Genomic DNA, 24,184 nt, shown 5'->3' on the forward strand with positions numbered 1-24,184 from the left:
AGGGGTGAAAGGCCAAAGCAGAGACCAGAAGTCCTGGACAGATGATTGTGGAGTCCAGATAACTAGGGGGAGTGAGTTGGAAAGATAGGAGCAGTGTGGTATACTTGTGGGTGATAAGATGTCTGTGATGTGAGGAGTAAGTGACTGAGACACAGTAGAGGTACGGTTGTTGGAGGTGGCAAGGGTATGGAACTGAGAGGACCATGTGTCAGATTATCAGGCTGTGTGGTGAATATGGAGACCACTAAGAAAGTGTTGGATGGATTGACAGTGGAGCCACTAAAATATTTAAGAAATAAAGGGGAGTGACCCAGAAATGAATGGATGACAGCAGGAGACGGAGGTAGCTGGTATCTGGTGACAACACTTTGCAAGGTTTTAGAGGTGAAAGAGGGAGAGACTACTTGTTTTGAAATGTTTGTGACAAACAGGAAGCACACTTAAATCCTGTCCAGGGCTGCTGACACAAAGGCTATGGAGGCAAAACAGGTATGACCTGGGAGATCTGTCCTTATGAGCCAGCATAGAGCAAGAAGGTGAAGAAAGTCCTGAGAGAAGAAATTGAGGATGGGATTCTTTTGATAAAATTTTGCTGAAATTTTGCTCCTGGAACTGTGTTGAGAGATCCTAGTGAGGCTTTTGGGGGTTGGAAACAATTGGAGATGGAGCTGATTGGAGCAGATATAGTCAGTAATCTGGTGCTGAAGCTCAAGGCAGTGAGAGAGTACCTGGGAGCTTGGGCCCCTTGTGGAGCTTGACAGTGGGATAGGAGGGCACATGGGTCTCCAGGCAAATTTTGATGGTGAAGTCTTACTAGATGATAGATAAGGTCTTGACAGCAACACTAGTGCTGTTGGGGACCCTGGTCACTGCAGTTGTAGTGTGGAGGCCACAGGAGGGTTGCATTTTCTGACTCAATGCCAACTTCAAAGCATTCGTATGAGATGTTATCTCAAATTTTCTAATTAATTTTTTTTCACTTCTAGATACTGCAAAAAGCCTTTGACTTCAAACTGCACAATTCAGATAGCAACACCTGGGAAAGGCAAGAAATCAACACCAAAACCCATCCCTATTCTAGCAGCTGGTTTTTGCTCAGACAAAATGTCATTGTTGCTTGTATATGGGAATTGGTTTCAGCCCATCATTGAGCGAGTGGTACGTAGATGCTACTCTGGGGTAGAGCAATACAACATCAATATGGCCATGGAAGAAAATGATTTTGAAATGATTCATTGGTCTGCTTATTGGAATACTTAAAAAGAAGTCACATATTTTCCCTTAACTGAAGGACCTTTCACTGGGTGGTTTATTTTAGTTCGTGAGAGCTATGGATATAATTTTACTTAACCCAGCATATCAAAAATATTTTAATCCTTAGTCAATATGAAAATTATTTGAGATAGTTTATTCTCTTTCCTCCTTTATTTAATAGTATGTCTTTGATGTTTGGTGTATATTTTCACTTACAAACACATCTCAGTTTGGAATAGCCTCATTTCAAATGCTAAGTACCTCCATGTCCCTAGTAGGTAATATTTTGGTCAGCATAGGTATGAGTGAATTTTGCCCAATTCTCCCAAAGCTAAATCTTAATAAAGGAGCCCTTGGTAATAGTATTCACTGAATTTTCTCAGTGGAAATTTAATGAGTGGTACAGTTACTTAACTTTTGATTATAGAAGTTTCTTTGGAGACTTTTGGTAAGTGATGAGCATGTCCAATAGGTGATTTCTTCAGCTTGCATTTATACTGCTATTTTTTTTTAAGATTTTACTTATTCATGAGAGACAGAGAGAGGGATTCCTTCTTTGTCTCTGTCCAGAGACCTAGGCAGAAGGAGAAGCAGGCTTCTCATGGGGAGCCTGATATGAGATTCGATCCCAGGACCCTGGGATCACACCCTGAGCTGAAGGCAGATGCTCAACTACTGAGCCACCGAGGTGTCCCTATACTGCTTTTATTCAGTAAGGCCCCCTGGGAGATGATGAGTGGAATATTACATGCCCAAGCAAACTCCGGCTGAGTTTATTTTAAGCTTAAATTTAAGCTCTTGAGTTTATTTAATTCTTTGCTTTTTAAAAACTTAACACATGGATATGGTTTAATGAAAGGAGAAAGGTGTTAAGCTGTAAACCTAAGTCTTCTTGCTGTATGTGGACCCCCTAACCCTTCTCTGCAGATAAAGCCATTGTTTCTGCTTGTTTGGGGTCTTTCTGGATACTAATTGGTTCTGTGGTTATAGAGGATTACATATAACCGTAACACCTTATGGGTAACCTGTACTTTGCAGCATCTGATTATTCCCACCGTTTGATACCACATCAAGGATGTGGACCCTAGAGCATTTTTGTTCATCAGCAGTGCTGTCTTTGACTTGGTTGTGGGAAATATAGCAGTAGGAAATTTTAGGATAAAAACATTCTTTTTTAGGATAGAAATATTCTTTTTTAGCCTATACTATTCTTTATAGGGGTGACAAACTGGAATGTTTTCTTTAAAATCTGTTACACTTAAAAACCTGTTGATCGGGCAGCCCGGGTGGCTCAGCAGTTTAGCACTGCCTTCAGCCCAGGGCGTGATCCTGAGGACCCAGGATCGAATCCCATGTCAGGCTCCCTGCATGGAGCCTGCTTCTCCCTCTGCTTGTGTCTCTGCCCCCCTCTCTCTCTCTTTCCTGTGTTTCTCATGGGGGGAAAAAACCCCAAAAAAACACAAAACCTGTTGATCTGGGGTACCTGGGTGGCCCAGTGGTTGAGCATCTGCCTTTGGCCCAGGAGGTTATCCTGGGGTCCTAGGATTGAGTCCTAGGATCCCCTGCAGGGAGCTTGCTTCTCCCTCTGCCTATGTCTCTGCCTCTCTCTGTGTGTGTCTTTCATGAATAAATTTAAAAAAAAAAAAAAAACAACAAAACCAGTTGGTCTTTTAAAACTATACACATGAAAAATTCGAGCAGTTCCTAACTGAAGAAAGTACACATTATGCTTAATACTGACCCACTTTTCTATGCTGCTGTCAATCTGAATGGTCATCAGTCTGAGTGGCTCAGTTTTGTGGGGAAGCTTTCTGTGCTTTTTTGTATTTTTATAAAAAATGCACAAGTAGGCATTTGCTTTTCATGTTTTATTCCCAATTCCTTTATTTGACACTTTTTTTTTTTCTCCATCATACCCTCTCCTCTTTAAAATTATATTCCCAGGCTTTAAGTTCCAAAGAACCTCATATGTGTTTAATAAGAGATATTTCAAACTGCTGGGCCCCCAAAGTAGAAACGGCTATAACAAAGGTGAGTGCATTTTATATTAGAAATTGAGAAAAATGAGATTTAGGTGAGTCGAATTGTTACGTAATACTATGTTTAGACTCTTTGATACCATCTCTTTATGATTTTGTTTTAACAAGTTTGTGGGATTAGGTCTCCGATAACAAGATTATAAAACTCTTGTGCTCTTGATTTGTTAAGTGCATGAGTGAATAGATAACTAGAAGTTGAAGACCTGGGAGTTAGCCTCTGCCCCCATGTATGATCATTAAATAAACATCATATTTATCAAATTATTTTACCAATGTCAATATTTAAAGGAGCATAACTTTGAGAAGAATCTTACATTTAAAGGTGGAATAAAGCCTAAAATGATGGGTCTGGAATTGAACACTGTATATACACTAATCATCATCATCATGCTTTATTTTGAATATAACATGGCGTCTATATGTAGATATCATATGTTTGGCAGTTTAATGAGAAAGGGAAAGCCAATACATGCTATGATGACATCCATATATGGTTTCGCTTCTGGCTGAGTTCCAGAGATGACACCTTTCTCTTGGCTGTCTGAGCATTTCTGGCAAAGTTCGATTACTGGAGATGGTTGCAAAACATAGTCTAATGTTTTTAAGTAAACTGTAATCTATAAACATTGTTCCTGGTTTTTACTCTAATGTGGTATTGAAAACTGTAAAACTGAACTTTCAGATTATAATTTAAAAACATATTTGCCAACATTCAGTTAAAATTTATCTTTAATTCATATATTAAGTTAGTTATGTTAGATTTTTGCAAACGAATCTTTTAGTTCGTTTTCTCATTGGGGCTAAATCTTGCTAGGACAAAGGCACCATTTCTTTTGTCACGTCCCTGCTGTTCCTATTCAACAGGTGAGAACACCAGTGATGAATTCTGAAGCAAAAGTTTTGGTGCCAGGGGTGCCTGGTCATCATGCAGCCATCAAGCCTGCTCCTCCACAAACTGAGGAAGTAGAGAGCAAGAGGAAATTGGGGGAAAATGAGGTAATAGAGGCACTCTGACGATGTTTGAGATTCGCACTCTGATGATTTTTGAGATTCCTCTTGAGACTGTAGCACATATATCGGATAGAGCCAGACTTGGAACTTGAGGAACTGAGATTGCTGCTGTTAACTCTCTCTCTCATCCCCAGCAGCACAGGTTCCTGAAATTCCAGATTGTAGACTGTGAGATGTTTACTTGGCCACTGTTAATGGAGAAGACATTGTACTAACTACAGAAGGTGCTGTTTTGGCCTTTGTTAGTGGTCAGCTGGGTCACATAATTGAATACATCAAGCCAGGACTTGCTGTGATGATTTCCATTGGGTTTCGCATGTTGCTGACTTCCAGTGATGCCTCTTCTCTTGGCTGTCTGAGCAGTCCTGGCTAGTTTAGTGATAGTTGGTCATCATTTTAACCTCTTAACTTATAAAATTTCATTTTTTCTCAGCTCCCTAGACCTTCCTTCCTGTGGTTATTGTACTTGTCTCTGCAGCTTTTTTTTTTTTTCCTTAAGATTTTTATTTATTTGAGAGAGTAAGCGAGCCATGAGTGGGTGGTGGGGGAGAGGGAGAAGCAGATTCCCTGCTGAGCAGGGAGCCATATGCAGGACTTGGTCTCAGGACCCTGTGATCATGACCTGAGTCAAAGGCAGACACTTAACTGACTGAGCCACTCATTTGCCCCTGGACCAAGCTACTTTAGGCCTTGTCTGGTTTCACATTAATAGATCATTTCTGTTCTGCAGGTTAGCATTGAAGAACGCCTGGGAGCACTGGATATAGATACAAAGAAAGAAAAGGTTGACCTTCCACAGACAAATAGCTTTCCAGTTCTTCTCACACAGGGTTTAGAAAGTAATGATTTCGAAATGCTAAATGTAAGTATTATAGCAGTTTTTAAAATGAATTAAGACAGTTAATTTTTCTTAGAAAGTGATTGACCTAGCACACTCAAGTGAATAGACCTGTGATATAGCTATTTTGAATTTAATATTTTCTGACTGTAGTCAAGTATAGATCACTTGGTGGCACTATACAGACAGTCACCAACCTACAAAGGCATTGTGTTAAATTATTTTGAACCTGGAATGCATTTTCTCATAGAAATATTGTTCTGACTTGTTATTAGGTCTTAGGCTTTAGTTCACAAAAGCCTTTTATAAACATAGTGTAGCTGAACTATAATACTCAGCATTCTAGATCACAATTTATATTTTTTTCTGTAGGAAAATGCGTTCCTGAGTTTTTACTCTGGATTCCAGAAACTTATTTCCCCCTGGCCGTGAGAGGGGGCGGTGAGGTGGAACCTTGGCAATGGGTAGGAGGTTTGGGGGAAAAATTCAAGAGGGTTGGGGGTTATGTTTGAAGTATTTAGAGGTAAAAGTACTAGAAATTTATATAAGGGAGGTATTTATTATTTCTGTGTTTGTAAGTTGGTGACTGCTTGTATGAAGTTACATAATTAGGTCCTCTTAAATTCTAGAATTTAATAGTGGTCTGTAGAGACATTTTAATGTAAAGATTGGATTTAAGCACTGCCTGATTAGATAAAATCAGTTTACATTTTCTTAGTGATTCAATATTATGGTGCCACTTAGTATTGATGTGACTTTATTCATAGGTTACTTTAATCATGTAACCTATGAATAGCGTCTTTCTGATTTATATTTTGATCTAAATGTGAATATCGTTTATGTCTAAGGTGATTTTACAAAACGAGGGGAAATCACATCCTAAAATTTTTTGTAAAATTACTTGTAAAATAGTTTGTGAGTGTATGTAATTTGAAAGGTGGATTTTAGTTATATGGTATAGAAACCTAGATGAAAATAAGCTGTAGAAAACAATGGACAATGTTTTTAAAATGTAACGTAATTTATCTGCCACTGTTGTCTCCTTAACTATACTTTGAAACCTTTCTCAGTAATACAAGTAAATCAGCTACCGATTTTTTTTAAAGAAACATTTCAAAACATTTAGAATTATTACATTGGACCCCCCACGCACTCATCACTGAGTTTCAGAAATTATCAGCACTAGCCAATCTATTTGTCATTGTGTCATGTATCTGCCCACAGGCCTCCCCTAGGTTATAGTGAAGCATAGAGACGACATTTTATCTGTAAATACATCCTTGTTCAACTCTGACAGTAACAACTCCTTTTAAAAACAACCACAATCCATTATTACACCTTAAAAAAGTAAACAGCAATTCTTTGAAATCATCAAATATTCAGTTAGTAGGTTTATATTTCCTTGATTGTCTCATGAACTTCGTAAGTTTTTATATTTGCTTTCTTCAAAATGGGATCCCCATGAAGTACACAAAGTATTGGGGAGATAATGCCTCTTCTGTGTCTTGCAGTTAAGTTTTTGGGGAAGCTATGTTATTTGCCCTGAAGAGATTCTCACATTCTGGATTTTTGCCTTCTGTAAAACTCCATTTTGTTGTGTCATTTAATCCAGTAAATGATATCATTTAACATGTTCCTCTAACATACTACTTGTACACTGGTAGTTGGATCTAAAAGCTTGTAGAGATTCAGGTTAAAATCTTTTGGCACTTCAAAGGTGACAGTGTATTTATCAGACATCACAGAGTTGTTGAGGAAACAATATGACCTTTTTGGAAGCACTTTTTAAATTGTGAAGGGTTGTACACATAAGATTTTTTCATTATTAGAGGTCTTTAGGTGATACATTGTATTAAGTAGAAGTAATTGGAAACTAGAATCCTGAAACATTGTGTGCTGGAAAAGACCTGTAAAAGTTAGAGTGAAGAGCTTCTTTTAAAATAACCCTTTAAAAAAAGAGATAAGTAAAATATATATATAATTTTTTTAAAGATTTTATTTATTTGAGAGCGGAGAACACAAGCAGGGAGGAGGGGAAGAGGCAGAGTGAGAGGGAGAAAGAGACTCCGTTGAACAGGACCCTGAGGTTATGACCTCAGCCAAAGGCAGATACTTAGCTGACTAAGCCACCCAGACTATGCCCCCCAATATTTTTTTTTCTCCTAAAAATACTCTAATCCCAAAAGTTACCTTATGATTATACACGAAATATAGGAGGAGGACAATAAAAATGAAAGAAGGCAATGAGCAGTGGCAGGAATGTATCATATGACTAGAAGTGAGAAGAATCCCTACCATAGAAAACTTGACATTAAATTCGTGGCTTTAGAAAGGTGGAAATTTGACTCAAAGAAAATGTCTATAGCTTATGAGAAGAGAAGCCTAGTCATTTATATAATTCATGGCATCCACAGACGACAGCTATTTTTAGATTTTTAAAAATGTATGTAAATAATTTTGTGCCATTTACAGTAGGATAAATTCTACTGTAAAATACACTATAAAAGATGCCTCTACCTCTGCATTACAAAAATTGAGAGAAATTAAGAAAGATTTGAGTAGTGATGTTTATGATTGAAAGATTTAATACTGTTAAACGAGGAATTCCCCCCCCCCCCCCATACTTCTCTGTGTATTCAGTACATTCCCAATTAAATTTCAGCAGCATCTCCAGGTAAAATTGGAGGACTTAGCCTACTCAATTTCTTTTCTTTTCTTTTCTTTTCTTTTCTTTTCTTTTCTTTTCTTTTCTTTTCTTTTCTTTCTTTCTTTTCTTTCCTTTCCTTTCCTTTCCTTTTCCTTTTCCTTTTCCTTTTCCTTTTCCTTTTCCTTTTCCTTTTCCTTTTCCTTTTCCTTTTCCCTCCTTCCCTTCCTTCCTTTTTTTTTTTTTTAAGATTTTATTTATTAATTCACGAGAGATACAGAGAAAGAGGCAGAGACATAGGTAGAGGGAGAAGTAGGTTCCCATAAGGAACCCGATGTAGGACTCGATCCTGGACTCCGGAATCACGCCCTGAGCGGAAGGCAGACGCTCAACCACTGAAACATCCAGGCGTCCCAAGCCTACTCAATTTCAAGATAAAGTATAGTAATCAATATAGTTTGATAATGGTGAAAAATAAATACAGATTAAGGAACCAAAATAGTCCAGAAATAGACCATACAGAATTAGTTGAGTTAATGGAGAAAGTAAAATCTTTCCAACAATTAATCCTGTACCAACCAAATATCCATCTGGAAAAAAAAATACATCTCAGCTCTTATTTCACAAAAGTTGACTCAAAATAGATAAATGTAAAACCGAAATCTACAAAACTTCTAGAAGATAGGATAAAATATATGCAAACATTAGTGGACAGAGTCTTGATGGCATCACAAAAAGCATTACACACTCTAGGAAAAAAGCGGTCATTTGGACTTAATGAAAAACGGTCATTTGGACTTAATGAAAGTTAAAATCTTTTACTCTTGAAATGACTTGACACTGTTAAGAGAAAGGAAAGGTAAGCTGTGGGCTGGCAGAATATTTGCAATCCTTACATCAGACAAGGGTTCTATCCAGAAAATATAAAAGACTCAATAATGAGACTCAACTCAAATAAAAATCTGGTAAAGGTGTGAACAGATACTTCACAAAAGAAGTTAAATGGCCAGTAAGTGCATTTAAAAGTGTTACATATCATGGATCACCACCAATGCAAATTAGCATGGCAGTGAGCTAACACTACATACCTGCAGTGGGTTGATTAAAATTTAAAAGATCCTTCTGTTGGTGAGAATGTGGTACAGTTGGAATCTCATATCTTGCTGGTGGGAATATAAAATGGTACAGCTACTTTGGAAAAGAATTAGGCAGTTTCTTAAAAGTTAAAGATTCATCTCCCATAAGACCCAGCCATATTCTACTGATGGGTATTTACCTGGAGAATCAAAAACATGTTCATATAAAGACTTGTACATGAATGATGCTAGCAACTTTATATTTTTTAAATAATTGTAACCTTGAGAGAACACATATGTTCCTCAACATATGAACAAATAAACAAATTCTTTATCTAGCACTGTTAGGAATATATTATTGATACATTAGCAACATGGATGAATCTCAAACTTAGGCTGTGAGAAAGAAGCCAAAGAGTACATGCTCTTTATGATTCTATTTATATAAAAATTCTAGGAAATGCAGACCAATATATATAGTTCAGTGGTTACCTGGGGGTGAGGGTGGACGATTAGAATGTTAAGGGGCCCAAGGAAGCTTGAAGGTGATGGAATGTTTATCATAGTGTTTGCTTCATTGGTAAAGGTTTATGTCATACTGATTAAATAGTATATTTAAGTGTGTACTGTTAATTATGCTTCAGTTATAGTGTAGCAAACTTGTAAAAGAAAACCTTCAATATTTTCTTGGCTAGTTACAACTGTGGTTTATAGGGTTGTCTCTTTAAATATATTTTCAGTGGAAGTTAATGCTAACTTCTATATCCATTAACACTTTACTTTGGTTTAGGGTAACTTGCTTTTACTTCTCTTAATTTGTAAAATTATCATAGACCCTCTTGTTAGCATAAGAATTACTTGAGAGCTTGTTAAAAATTCTTCTGTCCAGCAGTTTGATATAACTTCTAAACAGCTAGGCCATACGTACTCTTTTTTTTTTTTTAAGAGAGAAGGAGAGAAGATGAGAGGGAGATAATCTTAATTAGGTGGGGCTCCTTCTCACAATCCTGTTGAGATCTTGACCTGAGACAAAGTCAAGATGGACACTTAACCAATTGAGCCACCAAGTGCTCTAAGCCATATGTACTCTTGTTGGCCTTTGACAGTTCTAGTTTATACCTCTTATCTTGGTATAATAATTAATAGTGACTTTCATTGTCATGTGTCCTAGTTTAGACAACAAATTATATGATCACTTTATATTTTAGAACACCAGGAGATTACACAAACTACATATTTTTTAAACCCTCATTCCTATATTGTTTTTAACTAAGCTTTTGGTATAAATAATGTGCAACAATAGATTCAAGTTTATATCCCGTGACTTGAAGGGCTACTACCCTACTTGGCCAGTTAAGACCATGAAACCTGATAGTTTGGTGAACATCTTGTGAAAATTGAGGACCTTAACAAGAGTGGGTCTTATTTCAAATAGTAATTTGTAGACTAGTTCAGATAGATTGTTCCCTATAACCTGTACATCGTTCAAACTTTGTGATAACTGGTATTTATAATAACATGATTTGAGGTATGTTTAGTATCATCACGCATCTTCTGAATTACTGTTGAAGTTCTGATCAACATATTTTGTTTTGAATCTTGTATTCTGATTATTTGAAAATATAAATTTAGGTTAATTGAAACTGTTTAATCAGGACAGTCCATTCCTCACTTTTATAAAAAGTTTTCTTTTGTATGAGGAACTATGCAATTATTCCAGTGGTAGTTTTTGTATAGTTTTTGATGGATTTGAAAGGGCTTGGTGTAAAGATATTTTTATAAGTAAATAAAATTCATAGGGAATTCTGAAAAGGTGCTGTTAAAATAGGCTATAATCAGTCTTCTATATTTTGCCCTTTGGTACTTCTGTTTATATTTTAAGCATGGCCTTTAGAGTACCAATCATCACCAAAACAGCATGCATCCATCATCAGGGAAGTTCCTCTGGGAATTAAACTCTTTGGAAAGAATAAATACATAGAAAAGTTCAAGAGGAAGGGGAGACTGAAGATTTTGAGAACCTGAAAGGACTTGTATTTCACACTCTTGCCTATAGATGAAGCATCTGGGGTTTGGAGACATTGAAAAGCCTGCCAGGATTAGGACTACTCTCTCTCTCTCATTTTCTGTACCCTGTAGCGGAGACTGGGTTTCTCCAGTTGATGTACTCTCCCAGGGTTTTGATTCAAGCATTCGTTATGTATGATCTTTTAATTATCTTAAAAGTTTATCAAAAGTTGATAATTTTAAAAGATTTGTTGCTTTCTAAGTGTGGTTTTAGTATGTTTTGCTCAATCTTATGTGGATATATCTCTGATTTCATAAAATGACAGTTTGATAGCTTCTCTAAAGTGGCATATATCTGCAAATGTCTAGAGGTGTTCTATTTTATGTAAAAATTTCATAAAGTTTAGAATCTGTAGAGAAGAAACTCCATTCATCAAAGTAAATGTCTTGATTCCTGAAGATTATTCTTTCTTGATAGCCAAAGACCATAACATAACATTCTCCAGTCAGCCCTTCCAATCTTCATTCACTAAAATTCAGTTGGTATTTTATTGTTTGGTTGTTAAAACAGACACAAGAAAAATGCTCAACATCGCTCGGCATCAGGGAAATACAAATCAAAATCACAGTGAGCTACCACTTCACACTGCTCAAAATGATTAAAATGAACAAGTCAGGAAACAGCAGCCGTTGGCAAGGATAAGGAGAAAGGGGAACCTTCTTGCACTGTTGATGGGAATACAAATGGGTGCAGCCACTCCTAAAAACAGTATGGAGGTTCCACAAAAAGTTAAAAATAGAACTACCTTACCACCTAGCAATTGTACTACTAGATATTTATCCAGAGGATACAAACGTAGTGATTTGAAGGGGCACATGCACCCCAATGTTTATGGAAGCATGTCCACAGTGGCGAAAATGTGGAAAGAGCTCAAATGTCCATTGATACATGAATGGATAATGAAGATGTGTTATAGATGTATGTGTATATACATATATATAGACACATACAATGGAGTGTTTTACACATGCACTGGAGTATTACTCAACCATAAAGAATGAAGTCTTGCCATTTGCAGTGACGTAGATGGAACTAGAGGGTATTATGCTAAGTGAAATAAGTCAGAAAAAGACAACCATATGATTTCACTCCTATGTGGAATTTAAGAAACAAAACAAATCAACATAGGAGAAGGGAAGGAAAATAAGACAACAGGGAGGCAAACCATAAGAGACTCTAACTATGGAAAACAAACTGAGGGTTGCTGAAGGGAAGGTGGGTGGAGGATGGGATAATCGGGTGATGAGCATTAAGAGCATTTGATGTAATGAGCACTGGGTGTTCTATGCTACTGAGGAATCGCTGAATTCTTTCCCTGAAACTAATAGTACACTGTATGTTCATTAAATTGAATTTAAAAAAGAAAAAATACCATTTTTACTGTTTTTCCTTTAGTGTCTTTAGCTTCTGCATATACTTATCTTTATGTTTCTTTTATTTTCTCACAGAAAGTACTTCAAACTAGGAATTTAAACCTAATTAAGAGGACTGTATTAAGGATGCCCCTGCATGCTGTTATTCCATTGTTACAAGAGGTAACTGTACTCTTTTCATTTTAAGGTCCTAACACTGTGAGTTAGGAGAAAATCTAGTGTTTAGAGAAATGGATTTGTAATATGTAAGCAAGCAGGGTACTTAGAGTAGATAATAGATCTATTCAAAATTTACCTAGTCCACATTTTTTAGTGTATTTTTTATTGAGATATAATTCATATACCATAATATATACTCTTAGTATGTATATGCATTGTGCTGTGTTTTTCTTTAATAATCTACAGGTTGTGCAGTTGTCACACCCAAAAATTTGTGTGCCAGTTAGCCGTTCACCATTCTCCCTTACTCCCAGTTTCTGGCAGCCACAGATTATTTTCTGTCCCTGGGTTTGCCTGTTTTGAACATTCATTTATATAACTTGTAGCTTAGATTTTTATCAGGTGGTAATTACTCTTATTGTGAGAATGTGTTCCTAGGTTATGTTACGTTCCTTGAACAGTGAGGAATTAGGAAATTTAGGAATTCTTTAGGAATATTGATTTCCTAATAGTCTTTTTTGGATGGGGGAGAGGGAGAGAGAATCTTAAGCAGGTTTTCTCTGCCCTGCCCCCTTATTCTGGGGCTCGATCTTCTCCTGAAATTAAGATCTGAGCTGAAATCAAGAGTTGGATGTCCAGGCACGCCCTGTTAATATTCTTTTCTGTTTTTTGTTCTCCTGGATGTGTGTATTGTGGGAATTGATGCACATTGGCTGTCTCTGAAGTGCTGTCACTAATACGGTTTTTCTCCTCCTCAGCTTACGAAGAGATTGCAGGGACATCCTAATAGGTAAGATATTTAGGGGACTTATATTGCTTTGATTTTATTAATATTTTAGAGGTGATTGTTAAAAACATTTTCTGACAGCATGAAATTACATAGTGGATAGCTCCACACTTAATTGGTAAAACTCTAGAAGGGTCAGATACTGCTTTCCCCACACTTACTGTAGATTGAATAACTCTTTTATTTTTTTTTTAAGATTTTATTTATTTGTTAATGAGAGACAGAGAGAGAGAGGCAGAGACACAGGCAAGAGGGAGAAGCAGGCTCCATGCAGGGAGCCTGACTTGGGATTTGATCCCAGGTCTCCAGGATCAGGCCCTGGGCCAAAGGTGGCACTAAACTGCTGAGCCACCGGGGCTGCCCAAGAGTGAATAACTCTTAATCCTAAGATTTTATAGTTTTTTTTTCTTTCTTCTTCTTCTTCTTCTTCTTCTTCTTCTTCTTCTTCTTCTTTCTTCTTTCTTCTTTCTTCTTTCTTCTTTCTTCTTTCTTCTTTTTTTTTTTTTTTAAAGAAAACTCCTGTGTAATTTTTCATTTTCATTATCAGGTTGTGTAATGAATTAGTCTTAATGATTTAGTCCTAATCAGATGTAAAATTGCCATTTGTAGAACTTCCCCAACCTCTGGTAGTTGCTAAGACACTGTAAGGAAATATTTTATAGGACTGAATTTTGTGTTTTTATTAATACTTTGATGATGAAGTATTTGAATAGGGGGTTGGTATCTCATGGATCCTAAGCTGACAGTGTAGTTTTATCAGTGCTACAGTATATAGTTGTTTTTTCTCTTTTTTTTAAAAGATGTTATTTATTTGAGAGAACGCACATGGGGTGGGGGTTGTACTTGGAAGGGCACAGGGAGAGGAAGAAGCTGACTCCCTGCTGAGCAGGGAGCCCTATGCTCATCCCAGGATCCTGAGATCATGGCTTGAGCTGAAGGCAGATGCTTAAACCAACTAAACCACTTAGGCCCCCCTAGTTTTTCTTTTCTAAGTTTTTTCCCCTGATAGACTCCATTTGTGTTTGGAACTCACAGAGAAAAGCCAGAGAATTCATTGATTAGGCCCTCCTTACACATATTTTGGTCTATATTTGTCTTTTAACATGGCATGGAAATCTTTTGCTATTTGTACCTGATGGTGAGTAGATGGTGGGCATAAAATGCCAAGTGATTTGACCTCAGTTTATTGCCTTGGTATCAGTTAATTATGAAGTAAAGCATGGGTTTTATTCTTGAATTGTTTTAGAGGAAGGTAGTTATGTTCAGTCCATATTACCCCCCTCTCCTCCCCATGAGATGAGTCTGTTTTCACAGATCTCAGACTCATAAAGGGATGAGAAGACTGTCAAAGTCAATGATTTATTTAGTAGTGTTGTTTTTCACGAGGCACAATTTATAGATCTTCACTTGGCCTGAGTTTTCTAATATTACAGCTCTGTTGTATTTAATTTTGAATTCATGAATATTCGTTTACTTGGATTTTTTTTTTCTTTTTTTCAGTGCTGTGTTAATGGTTCAGTGGCTCAAATGTGTGTTAACGGTCCATGCATCCTATCTATCCACAGTAAGTCTTCAGCTGTTGTTGCTCAGTGGCTCTGATAAGGATTAGAAACTGATGTGTTAATGAAAGCATCTTCCCTCCACCTGCCCTTCAACCGTCAGCTACTGCTTTGAAAGGTTTTCTTTTACCCCAGGTGCAATGTAATGTCACCATTGTTGACTTTGGAAATTGGCCTTTTTTTTTTTTTTGCTCTGGATTTTAGAAGTAATATATATTCTATAGAAAACGTTGAGAAATACAGAAAGGAGAAAAGTAACATTGGCATACTAGTCTTTAGGTGTTTTAAAAAATATATAACCTGTTTAGCAAAATTATTTTTATATAATATGTATCTCCCCATTCTTCTATCTTGTCCCAGGACAATGAAAGATAGCTTGTGGTAAAAATGAAGTTAAAATATTTAATACATGTCATTTTGTGGGGCTTGTGTCGCTCTTTGTTATCTATGCAAATGGAAAGGAGGAAACAGTTTTAAAGCAACACCAGAAAACACAGTGTTATATGTCATAATATGAATTGGGCTCTTTGCCCACTAAGTCAGTTATATTTTAAGCTAGAAATAAAATTACACAATTTCCTTTTTCCTTTTTCTTTAATTTTATTACCTAGGACCTTATAGTAGATTTTCTTAAAAGGTTATAGTGAACAGTTGGAGAAAATTCTTAATTGCTCTTCCTTTCTTAACACAGTTTCATTTATCCAGCTCAGCCTGGTCACTGTTCCTTGTTCTTTCTCAGACTTCTTTTGCCTTCAGTAGTTTGAAATAGGGAAAACAAATGGATAACCTGCTTTGAGGCCAGCAGTTCTATGAGTCTGGAGGGAATTCCGTCAAGATGTTAGAATTGGGGGAGGTACACAAGATGGTCAGAATGGCTGCTGGGTTTCCCCGCTTACAGAATCTTGGGAGATGAGGTGAAGGCAACTGTGAGTGCAGTGGCTGAGTGGTGGGTGGTGGGCACAGGAAATTCCCCTAGGCATCCGGATTTGTGGGAAACAGGACAAAACTTTTTTTTTTTTGTAAACTCATTTACATGCTTACAAGTAAAAAAGAGCCTAAGGAGGCCTTGTAATGAAATCCCTTCTGGAACCAACTGCTAAGGGTGAACTGCTGGAGTAGTAGTAGTATAAACATTCAATACTGGCAGAACAGATCAAAGAAGCATGTTATGAAGAGGGCTCCATTGGGGGAGTGGGTGGGCAATTCTCTCTCCTCAGACAGTGCTTTCCCTTCCTTTCCTCCTCTTTATCTGGTGTTACCTTTTCTAAGCTAAGGGACGGTGCTAAACCTGAGGCTTAAGTAATGGACAGATGCCTTAATCCCTGTTTCTGGAGCTTATTGTCCCTGTAGGGACAGATAAAGAAAGAGATGAATGACAATTGGAATGTGATCATGTTAAACTTTGTTTTAATCATTTTGTGCCTGTATGCTGTTTTATTTATTTTTAAGATGTTTGTTTATTTATTTATGAGAGACAGACAGACAGACACAGGCAGAGGGAGAAGCAGGCTTCATGCAGGGAGCCTGACGTGGGACTCTATCCTGGGTCTCCAGGATCCAGCCCTGGACTGAAGGTGGTGCTAAACCTCTGAGCCACCCAGGCTTCCTTGTTTAAGCATAGTTCAGAGGGTTCTTTAATAGGGAGTATATTTGAAATACTCTAAGGTCAGCTTTGTACTCTGTCGGTCTGTCAGTGCTGTTCTCTGGAAGCTGTGAAAACGTTCCTTTAGTTTGATAGGGTCTTATGGTAGAAGGTAGATAATGTGATATTATCAGAGTAAATTTCAGAGGAAAGCCCAGAGATATGTGGTGGGTTTTTTTTTTTTTTTTTGTCTCAATTACATTGGCCTTCCCTCAATATTTTATTTTTAATTTTTAAAAATTATTTTAGGGCAGCCCCGGTGGCCCAGTGGTTTAGCACCGCCTTTGGCCTGGGGCGTGATCCTGGAGACCCAGGATCCAGTCCCACGTTGGGCTCCCTGCATGGAGCCTGTTTCTCCCTCTGTCTGTGTCTCTCTCTGTCATGAATAAAAAAAAATCTTTAAAAAATTATTATTTTAAAGATTTTTTATTTATTCGTGAGAAACACACAGAGAAAGGCAGAGACATCGGCCAAGAGAGAAGCAGGCTCCCTCAGGGAACCCTATAGGGATCTTGATCCCAGGATCCCGGGCCCATGACCTGAGCCAAAGGCAGATGCTCAACCACTGAGCCATGCAGGCTCCCTTATTTTTTATTTTTATTTTTTATTCTTTTAGTAAGCTTCATGCCCAGTGTAGAGCCCAACTCAGGGCTTGAACTCACCAGGCTTAGATCAGCCTAACAGGTACCCAGGTGCCCCCTCCATCATTATTTTTTAAAAACTATTTTTTGCCTTTAGGACATAGGCTATGAAAAATTTGAAATGTTGCTAGGTAATGTGCCAAGCAGCCACTGCCACTGGAGCTGTAGCAGATAGATGCTTGTGATGCAGTGACTCAGTACTTGAGTGTATCTGAGCATGATTTGTATGTTGTTATCTGTACTTTGTCATGATAGTATGAGATATCTTTTCTCCCCTCAGTTGCCTGATCTGGTACCCCAGCTGGGAACACTATACCAATTAATGGAAAGCAGAGTAAAAACTTTTCAGAAACTCTCACATCTTCACGGAAAGCTTATTCTTCTAATCACTCAAGTGAGTAAATCAGATTGTTTTGTGCTAAGCTTTGAATGTGATAGGAATAGAGTGAGGAATAAGGAATGTTTACCTGATCATTGAAAGCCCCATGTTTCAGCAAAAAATTGATAAATCAGGATCCAGTCTTTAACTTGGAAATGTTATATATTTGATAGTAAGTAAACTTATGCCTGATTCAGCTTTTCCTCAAAGGTTCTCAGCATCCTATTTTATTTTATTTTATTTTATTTTATCTTATCTTATCTTATCTTATCTTATCTTATTTTATTAAGATTTATTTATTTATTTATGATAGTCACAGAGAGAAAGAGAGAGGCAGAGACACAGGCAGAGGGAGAAGCAGGCTCCATGCACCGGGAGCCCGATGTGGGATTCGATCCCGGGTCTCCAGGATCGCGCCCTGGGCCAAAGGCAGGCGCCAAACCGCTGCGCCACCCAGGGATCCCTCAGCATCCTATTTTAGTTTTTGATAGAGTTAGGATGGTTGTGCTACTATGAATAGCAAGTTACAGGGTATTTATTCAGTTACAGTTTTGGCACAGAAAAATTCTGATCACCTTAAGAGGTTCAACTTTTACAGAATAATTCTTTATTCTTGTATTTGACAAATTTATTTTTTGCCCTGTATTTGGTCTGTATTCCTATTGAGGTCATCCATCGTAGTGTTTGAGGGCAAGTTCACTGTTTGGGAAGGTGGAGCGAGCATGGTGGTGGCTGCCATCCTTGAGATAACCTTGTACTCTTCCTAACAACACTTGATTACCTTTCAGGTTACAGCATCAGAAAAAACAAAGGAAATGACTTGTCCTGCGCAAAAGGCAAAATTGGTGTATGAGGAAGGTGAGGCTTGAAGGGAGTGTGGAATTTAGAATTGGAACATTCATTATTTAATGTTGAGTTCTGTTACCTTTATTTTGTAGAATATGAATGTGAGTAAGATCATGCTATGGCATGCTTTTTCTAAGAAAATGGGCAAACCTGTGGCAAAAATATGATCCAGTAAAAGAGAAGGTGCAAATGTACAGTAAATAAGAAGGCACACTAGGTGTGGAAGATATTTAAATAGGAAGACACTATGAATAAACTTCTATGCCAGCACATTGCACATTAAAATCCTAGATGAGAATAAGTAATTTCTTAGGAAACAGTAATGACCAAAAGTGACTTAAAAAGAAATAGAAACCAAAAAAAAAAGAAAAAAGAAATAGAAACGTAGAATAAGCCAGTGGCCTTAAATTGATTTAATCAAAACCTTTGCTCAGAGATGTCAGGCACAGAGTTTTATTTAAAATTTTTTATTTAAATTCAGTTTGTCAACATATAGTGTAACACCCATTGCTCGTCCCATCAAGTCCCCTCCTTAGCAGGCACAGAGTTTTTATAGGTATATTTTGTCAATCTTTCAACGAACAATTCATTTTTGTCCTGTATAAACAACTCATGCATTTTATGAGTCAAACCAAATAAGAATGATAGTTAAGGAAATAAGATTTTAGGTCATCTTCAAATATCCTGAATAGTAAGTTGATTATTATAGAAATGCTTGTGTAAAAGAATATGTCATTACCAAGGAGAATTTATTTAAAGATTCTAAGGCAAATTAGCAGGAAATCTATTAAATATAGTTACCACATTAACAAATTAACAGGGAACAATATACGTTAGTAGATACAGAAAAAGAATTCAATAAAATTCAGCCTTTCATCATCTTATTATTGATAATCCAAGCAACTTAGGAATTTAAAGGAATTTCCTTAGTCTTATCAGAGTTTAAAAGTATTCCCACAAAGTCAGGAACTAGACAATAATGCACCTTTTATTACTTTTGCATATCCTGCCTAGTATTGTATGAAAGAAGTGAATCCTAGAACATTGGACTTGGCAGTTATCCTTCTCAACTTAGAAAATGAAGCAGAATCTAGTTACACCATCATTAATGAGATGAAAATAAACAAGTTTACTGGAATCCCAAGATCACAAAAAGGAGTCAGTAGTATGATTGTCTCAGTAATGTATTACAGAAAATATATTAGGAAAAAAGATTTCATTCACAGCAGCAATCAAAACTAGAAGTACCTAGAAATATAAGTGAAACAAAACCTTTATAGAGAACATGATAAAACATAACTGAAGGACATAAAAGCATACCTAAATTAGACTTTATTATTAATTACTTAGACTTTTTCCAGTTTTATTGAGATATAATTATATATAATATTGTACTGTTTTAGGTATACAACATAATTATTTGATCTCTGTATATATATTGTGAAATGATTACCATAATATGTTTAATCAACATTCATCACCACTCATTGTTGCGGTTATTTTCTTATGCTGAGAACTTTTTTTACTCTCTTAACAGCTTCCAGTACACAGTATGGTATTGTTAAGTGTGGTTACCATGCTGTACATTATATCCCCAGGACTGACCTGTAATTGGAAGTTTGTACCTTTTTTTAAAAAAAGATTTTATTTATTCATGAGAGAGCCAGAGTGAGAGGCAGAGACATAGGCAGAGGGAGAAGCAGGCTCCCCATGGGAACCCGATATGGGACTCCAGAACCCTGAGATCATGACCTTGAGCCGAAGATAGGTGCTCAACCACTGAGCCACCCAGGTACCCCAGAACTTGGTACCTTCTGCTTTTCACTCCTTTACTACACTCTCCATACCTCTGGTGACTACCAGTCTGTTCTTTGTGTCTTACAAGCTTGGTGTTGTTAGACTGCACACATGAGTATGATCATACAGTATTGTTCTCCAGAGTTATTGCACCTAGTACAGTCCCCTCACCATCTGTGTTGTCACAAATAGGAGGATTTCCTTTTTTTTAATAGCTGAATGGAATTTAATGGCTGAATGTATATCACATTTTCTTTAACCATCCATCCAGCCCATCAATGAACTCCTAGGTTGTTTCCATGTCTTGGTTGTTGTAAATAATGCTGCAGTGAACATGGGGGCGGTGCAGGGATCTCTTTGAGATCCTGATTTTGTTTCCTTTGACATATGTCCGGCAATGGTATTGACAGATCATCTGATAGCTTTATTTTTAATTTCTTGGGGAACTCCATACTGTTTTCAGTAATGCCTGCACCAATTACATTTCTACCAAGAGCACATGAGGGTTCCCTTTTCTCCACATCCTTGGCTTAGTTTTTTAAGATGATTTTGTTAGGGTTTTGGTACTTTGTCCTACCCAGTGAGATCTTGGTGGAATAATTAATGGACTTTTATGCAGATAAGATTATTAATGTTACTGCTTAAATGGATGATCACTGAATGTAATATTTCTAAAAGTAAATTCAAGAATCTGACTCTGTTTATTTAGTTTTTAGGGCTCTGCCCTCTGCAGAGTAGATCACATACTTAAGGCTGAGTTTTTCCCCTTGCAGAATCTTCTGAAGAGGAGTCAGATGATGAAATTGCAGAGAAGGACTCTGATGTGAGTACCTTGTTTTTTGGTCCATAAATCTGCCTTTATACCCTTCTAGTCTGTATGAACAAGGGCTTCATGAATGTTTTCTATGCTTCATCTCTTTCTAACAGGATAACTGGGATGAAGATGAGGAGGAGAATGAAAGTGAAAAAGATGAGGATGTTGATGAAGAGAACGAAGAAGAAGAGGAAGATGCTGAGGAAAAAGATGAGGAGAATGGGGAGGACAGGGATGTGGCCAGTGAGAAAGAATTAAATGGAGATTCTGACTTAGATCCTGAAAATGAAAGTGAAGAAGAATGAGGATGGAGAACAAGCTGATGGACCTCTGTCACTTCTGGCACGCGCCTTCCCCCATGCTGCCGACTTCTCCTGGGAAGGGTTGTCTCTGGGACAGGCGCCAGGGACTGTTGCACATATCCAGATTCCTCGTGCTGGTCCCTATGCCGTCTCGCTGTCCTGAGCACCCCAGACTTCACTGTGTAAATAAGAGTGTTTCCTTCAAATGTTAATAAACTTTACACAGCAAATAGACACATTTTCTGCAATGTACTGACATGAGTGTCCAATATTTGGTATATTTTTATAATATAATATCCCAGTATGGTTGGTTCTAGCAAGAATTGACATAAGTGAAGACACACATTTCCCATGTAGGGTTTCAAGAACTGGACTTTTGTGAAGGAGTCAGCTCTTATCTCAGGTTGGTATCTTTCATCAGATCCAGATATGAAGCAGCACTAGTGAAAATTTTTAATTTAGTACATTTTCATAAAATATGAAAGGGTAACTAAAGATTTGGAGTAAAAAAAGGTTGGGATTTAAGAGTTAAATATCAGTATCCCTAGCTTATCTATTAATGGAGGTGATCTGATTTGAGTCAGGTTGAATATTTGGAGTGCTTCCCCCAAACAGCCACTTATTTTTTAACCTGTCATGTGGAATATTTTTTTAAAACACACAAAAAATTATGGTAATTAAAAAACTAAAGAATTAGCCATATTAAGGATTTTTCTTGACTGCAAGTTGCCTGTAAAGAATCATCAGTGTATAGATTTAGAAGTACTCATTACCTGCAACTTTTTAAAGAATTCAGTTATAGCTGCTTTTGAAGAGGTTTTCATTTTTATTTAAATTACTAATGGATCAAAGAACAATTGTTTATTTTTTCTCTTTGGTTTTAGATATTAATGATAACCTTGTTGGAATTTTTTTCCAAAGAAAATATTTTTATAATTCAGTAATTTAATGTTTTCCTTTTCATTATCCACTCTTGGCAGTGTTAGGATATCTGTTTACCTTTAAAATAATAAATCTGACTCAAGATTTTTTATGTATGTATAAATAAGTATTTTGGTGTGCTACAAAAGCCTCATATTATCAGTTTTTTTTTAAATGAGCCAGTATTTGTTTAGTGCTCACTAGGGAACATGCAGATGGAAGCTCAACTCTAAGGGAGGGCAGGGGAGATGGGTTTATTTTTACCACCTGTGAATATGTAAAACACAAAAACCATTATCTCTGAGGGACTTTTTAACATCAGTGGCAGAACAGAGATTTCTGTGCTCTACTCATAGAGCTGGAGCCACACAAGCATCTTGGGAAAGTAAGTTTGAGCCAGCTACTGGTGTAATGTACAGTTATATTTGTCTATAAATGGAACTGTTTATGACAATTTAATACCATTCTCTTTGTAAAGTGAATAAATATTCATCTTTACCCAGTGCTTGTCTTGTGATATATGTAGAGGAACACAGCCCATATGGTTGGGCTTGTGTGAATATATCAAGAAAAGCAATTTTATTCCACTAGCATTAAAAAGTAAATGTGCTCAGGATTTGTTGGAAACCCTAGACTTGGTAGTGTAGTGAATGAACCAAGAACTTTGAATTTCGATGCAGCTCCACTGGCTGGGTGGTGTTTCCACAGCCCGAGGCTGCAGTGGCAGTCTCCAGGACCTACATGCTCATGTACTGCATCCTGCCTTGTGGTCTGGGAGTCTGATTTCACTATACCTTACTCTCCCTGAAGGAGTAGAAGGCTGTAGGGTGTAGTGATTGCTTCCTAATTACTTTTTGGGTTAGACATCGAGGGCTTAATTAGGCTTGTTCCAAAGACATTTCTGGTTCAGGGTGTTTTTCACAATGTTGTTCAACAACTAGTCCAGGCAACAACAGTGTGTGGCTGAGGTCATCTTTTCTGAGATTAGTTTTTCACCCCCAACCTTTTATTTTGAAAAGTTCACTTTCCGTTCATCATCAAGGATTACACATTGTATTTGGTTGTGTTACTGCTATATTAATCGGAATTCTCCCTTTGTGTTTCATGATTTTGATATTTAAATGATTCCACATGTATTATGCTGTATTGTAGAATGTTTTACAATCTGGATTTGTCTGTTTTCTTATGATTAGATTCTGGCTTAAATTTTCTTCTTTTGGGGCAAGAATACTAAATAGTGGTATTTGAGATTAATTTGTAAAAAGTTCTTTCAGTACAGATGACTATATTGGTTATAAGTGTTTTGACATATGTAGAGGTCAAGTTTTTAGGTTTCTGAATGGAAGTTGTAGTGCAGAGGGGTGCTTGAGGGTCAGAAACTGGATCTTGGTAGTGAGAACACTTTTCTGTGGAAGTTGTCTCTTAGCATGGTACATTCATTCATTTAACAAATATTGATTGATTGCCAACTCTGTGCCAGGGGATATGTAGTTCCTTGTTATATATATCACTGAATTCTGTCCTGAGGAGCTGATGTTCTAAAAGATACAGGCAAAAACGATGTATAAAGAATAAGTAAATTCTGTGTAGTATGTTAGAGGGTGGTAACTTACAGGGGTTGGAAAGTGGAGTAAGGAAATGGGGAGCCTGCATGGGGGAGTGTAGGTTGTAGAATTAAATACATGATCAGGTTAGGGTTTATTGAGAAGGTGAGATTTGATCATAGACTAAGAGGGGTGAAGAACTTAGCAAGTGGGTATCTGGAAGAGTGTTCTAGGCAAGGAAAGCGCCGAAGCAAAGGTCCTGTGGCCAGCACATGCCAGTGATTGTTGTAGTGAGATGTCAATGAGACAAACAGGAAGAAGGGGAGAATGGAGATTTGGTATTGACAGGTATGTGACAATAAAGCCACGAGACTGCATGAGCTTCCCATGGAGTGAATGTACGGACACCCAGGTCTCATGCTCCAGCATCAGAATAAGAAGAGAAACCCCAAGGGACACATCCAAGAAACACTGAGAGGTAGGAGGGTTT

General features: G+C 37.2%; 1 protein-coding gene and 2 non-coding genes across 3 annotated transcripts in view; all 3 read left to right on the forward strand.

Moving 5' to 3' along the window:
* The window catches only part of WDR43 (WD repeat domain 43), a 44,183-nt gene extending 21,535 nt beyond the window's left edge, over positions 1 to 22,648 (forward strand). The window contains exons 8-18 of the mRNA XM_025454286.3: positions 987 to 1,158; positions 3,199 to 3,285; positions 4,158 to 4,289; positions 5,035 to 5,166; positions 12,379 to 12,465; positions 13,221 to 13,252; positions 14,750 to 14,813; positions 17,372 to 17,485; positions 18,259 to 18,328; positions 20,887 to 20,936; positions 21,041 to 22,648. Coding sequence (XP_025310071.1) covers positions 987 to 1,158; positions 3,199 to 3,285; positions 4,158 to 4,289; positions 5,035 to 5,166; positions 12,379 to 12,465; positions 13,221 to 13,252; positions 14,750 to 14,813; positions 17,372 to 17,485; positions 18,259 to 18,328; positions 20,887 to 20,936; positions 21,041 to 21,232 — 1,132 coding nt within the window. The 3' untranslated portion in view covers positions 21,233 to 22,648. The remainder of the gene's footprint in view (positions 1 to 986; positions 1,159 to 3,198; positions 3,286 to 4,157; positions 4,290 to 5,034; positions 5,167 to 12,378; positions 12,466 to 13,220; positions 13,253 to 14,749; positions 14,814 to 17,371; positions 17,486 to 18,258; positions 18,329 to 20,886; positions 20,937 to 21,040) is intronic.
* LOC112665130 (small nucleolar RNA SNORD53/SNORD92) lies at positions 3,763 to 3,842 on the forward strand. Its single transcript, XR_003140237.1, has one exon. It is a non-coding gene; the product is annotated as a small nucleolar RNA SNORD53/SNORD92 (small nucleolar RNA).
* LOC112665131 (small nucleolar RNA SNORD53/SNORD92) lies at positions 4,592 to 4,667 on the forward strand. The gene has a single exon (XR_003140238.1). It is a non-coding gene; the product is annotated as a small nucleolar RNA SNORD53/SNORD92 (small nucleolar RNA).
* Positions 22,649 to 24,184: the final 1,536 nt, after the last annotated feature.

This window comes from Canis lupus, chromosome 17, assembly GCF_003254725.2.
Source record: "Canis lupus dingo isolate Sandy chromosome 17, ASM325472v2, whole genome shotgun sequence".
NCBI classification, from domain to species: Eukaryota; Metazoa; Chordata; class Mammalia; order Carnivora; family Canidae; genus Canis; species Canis lupus.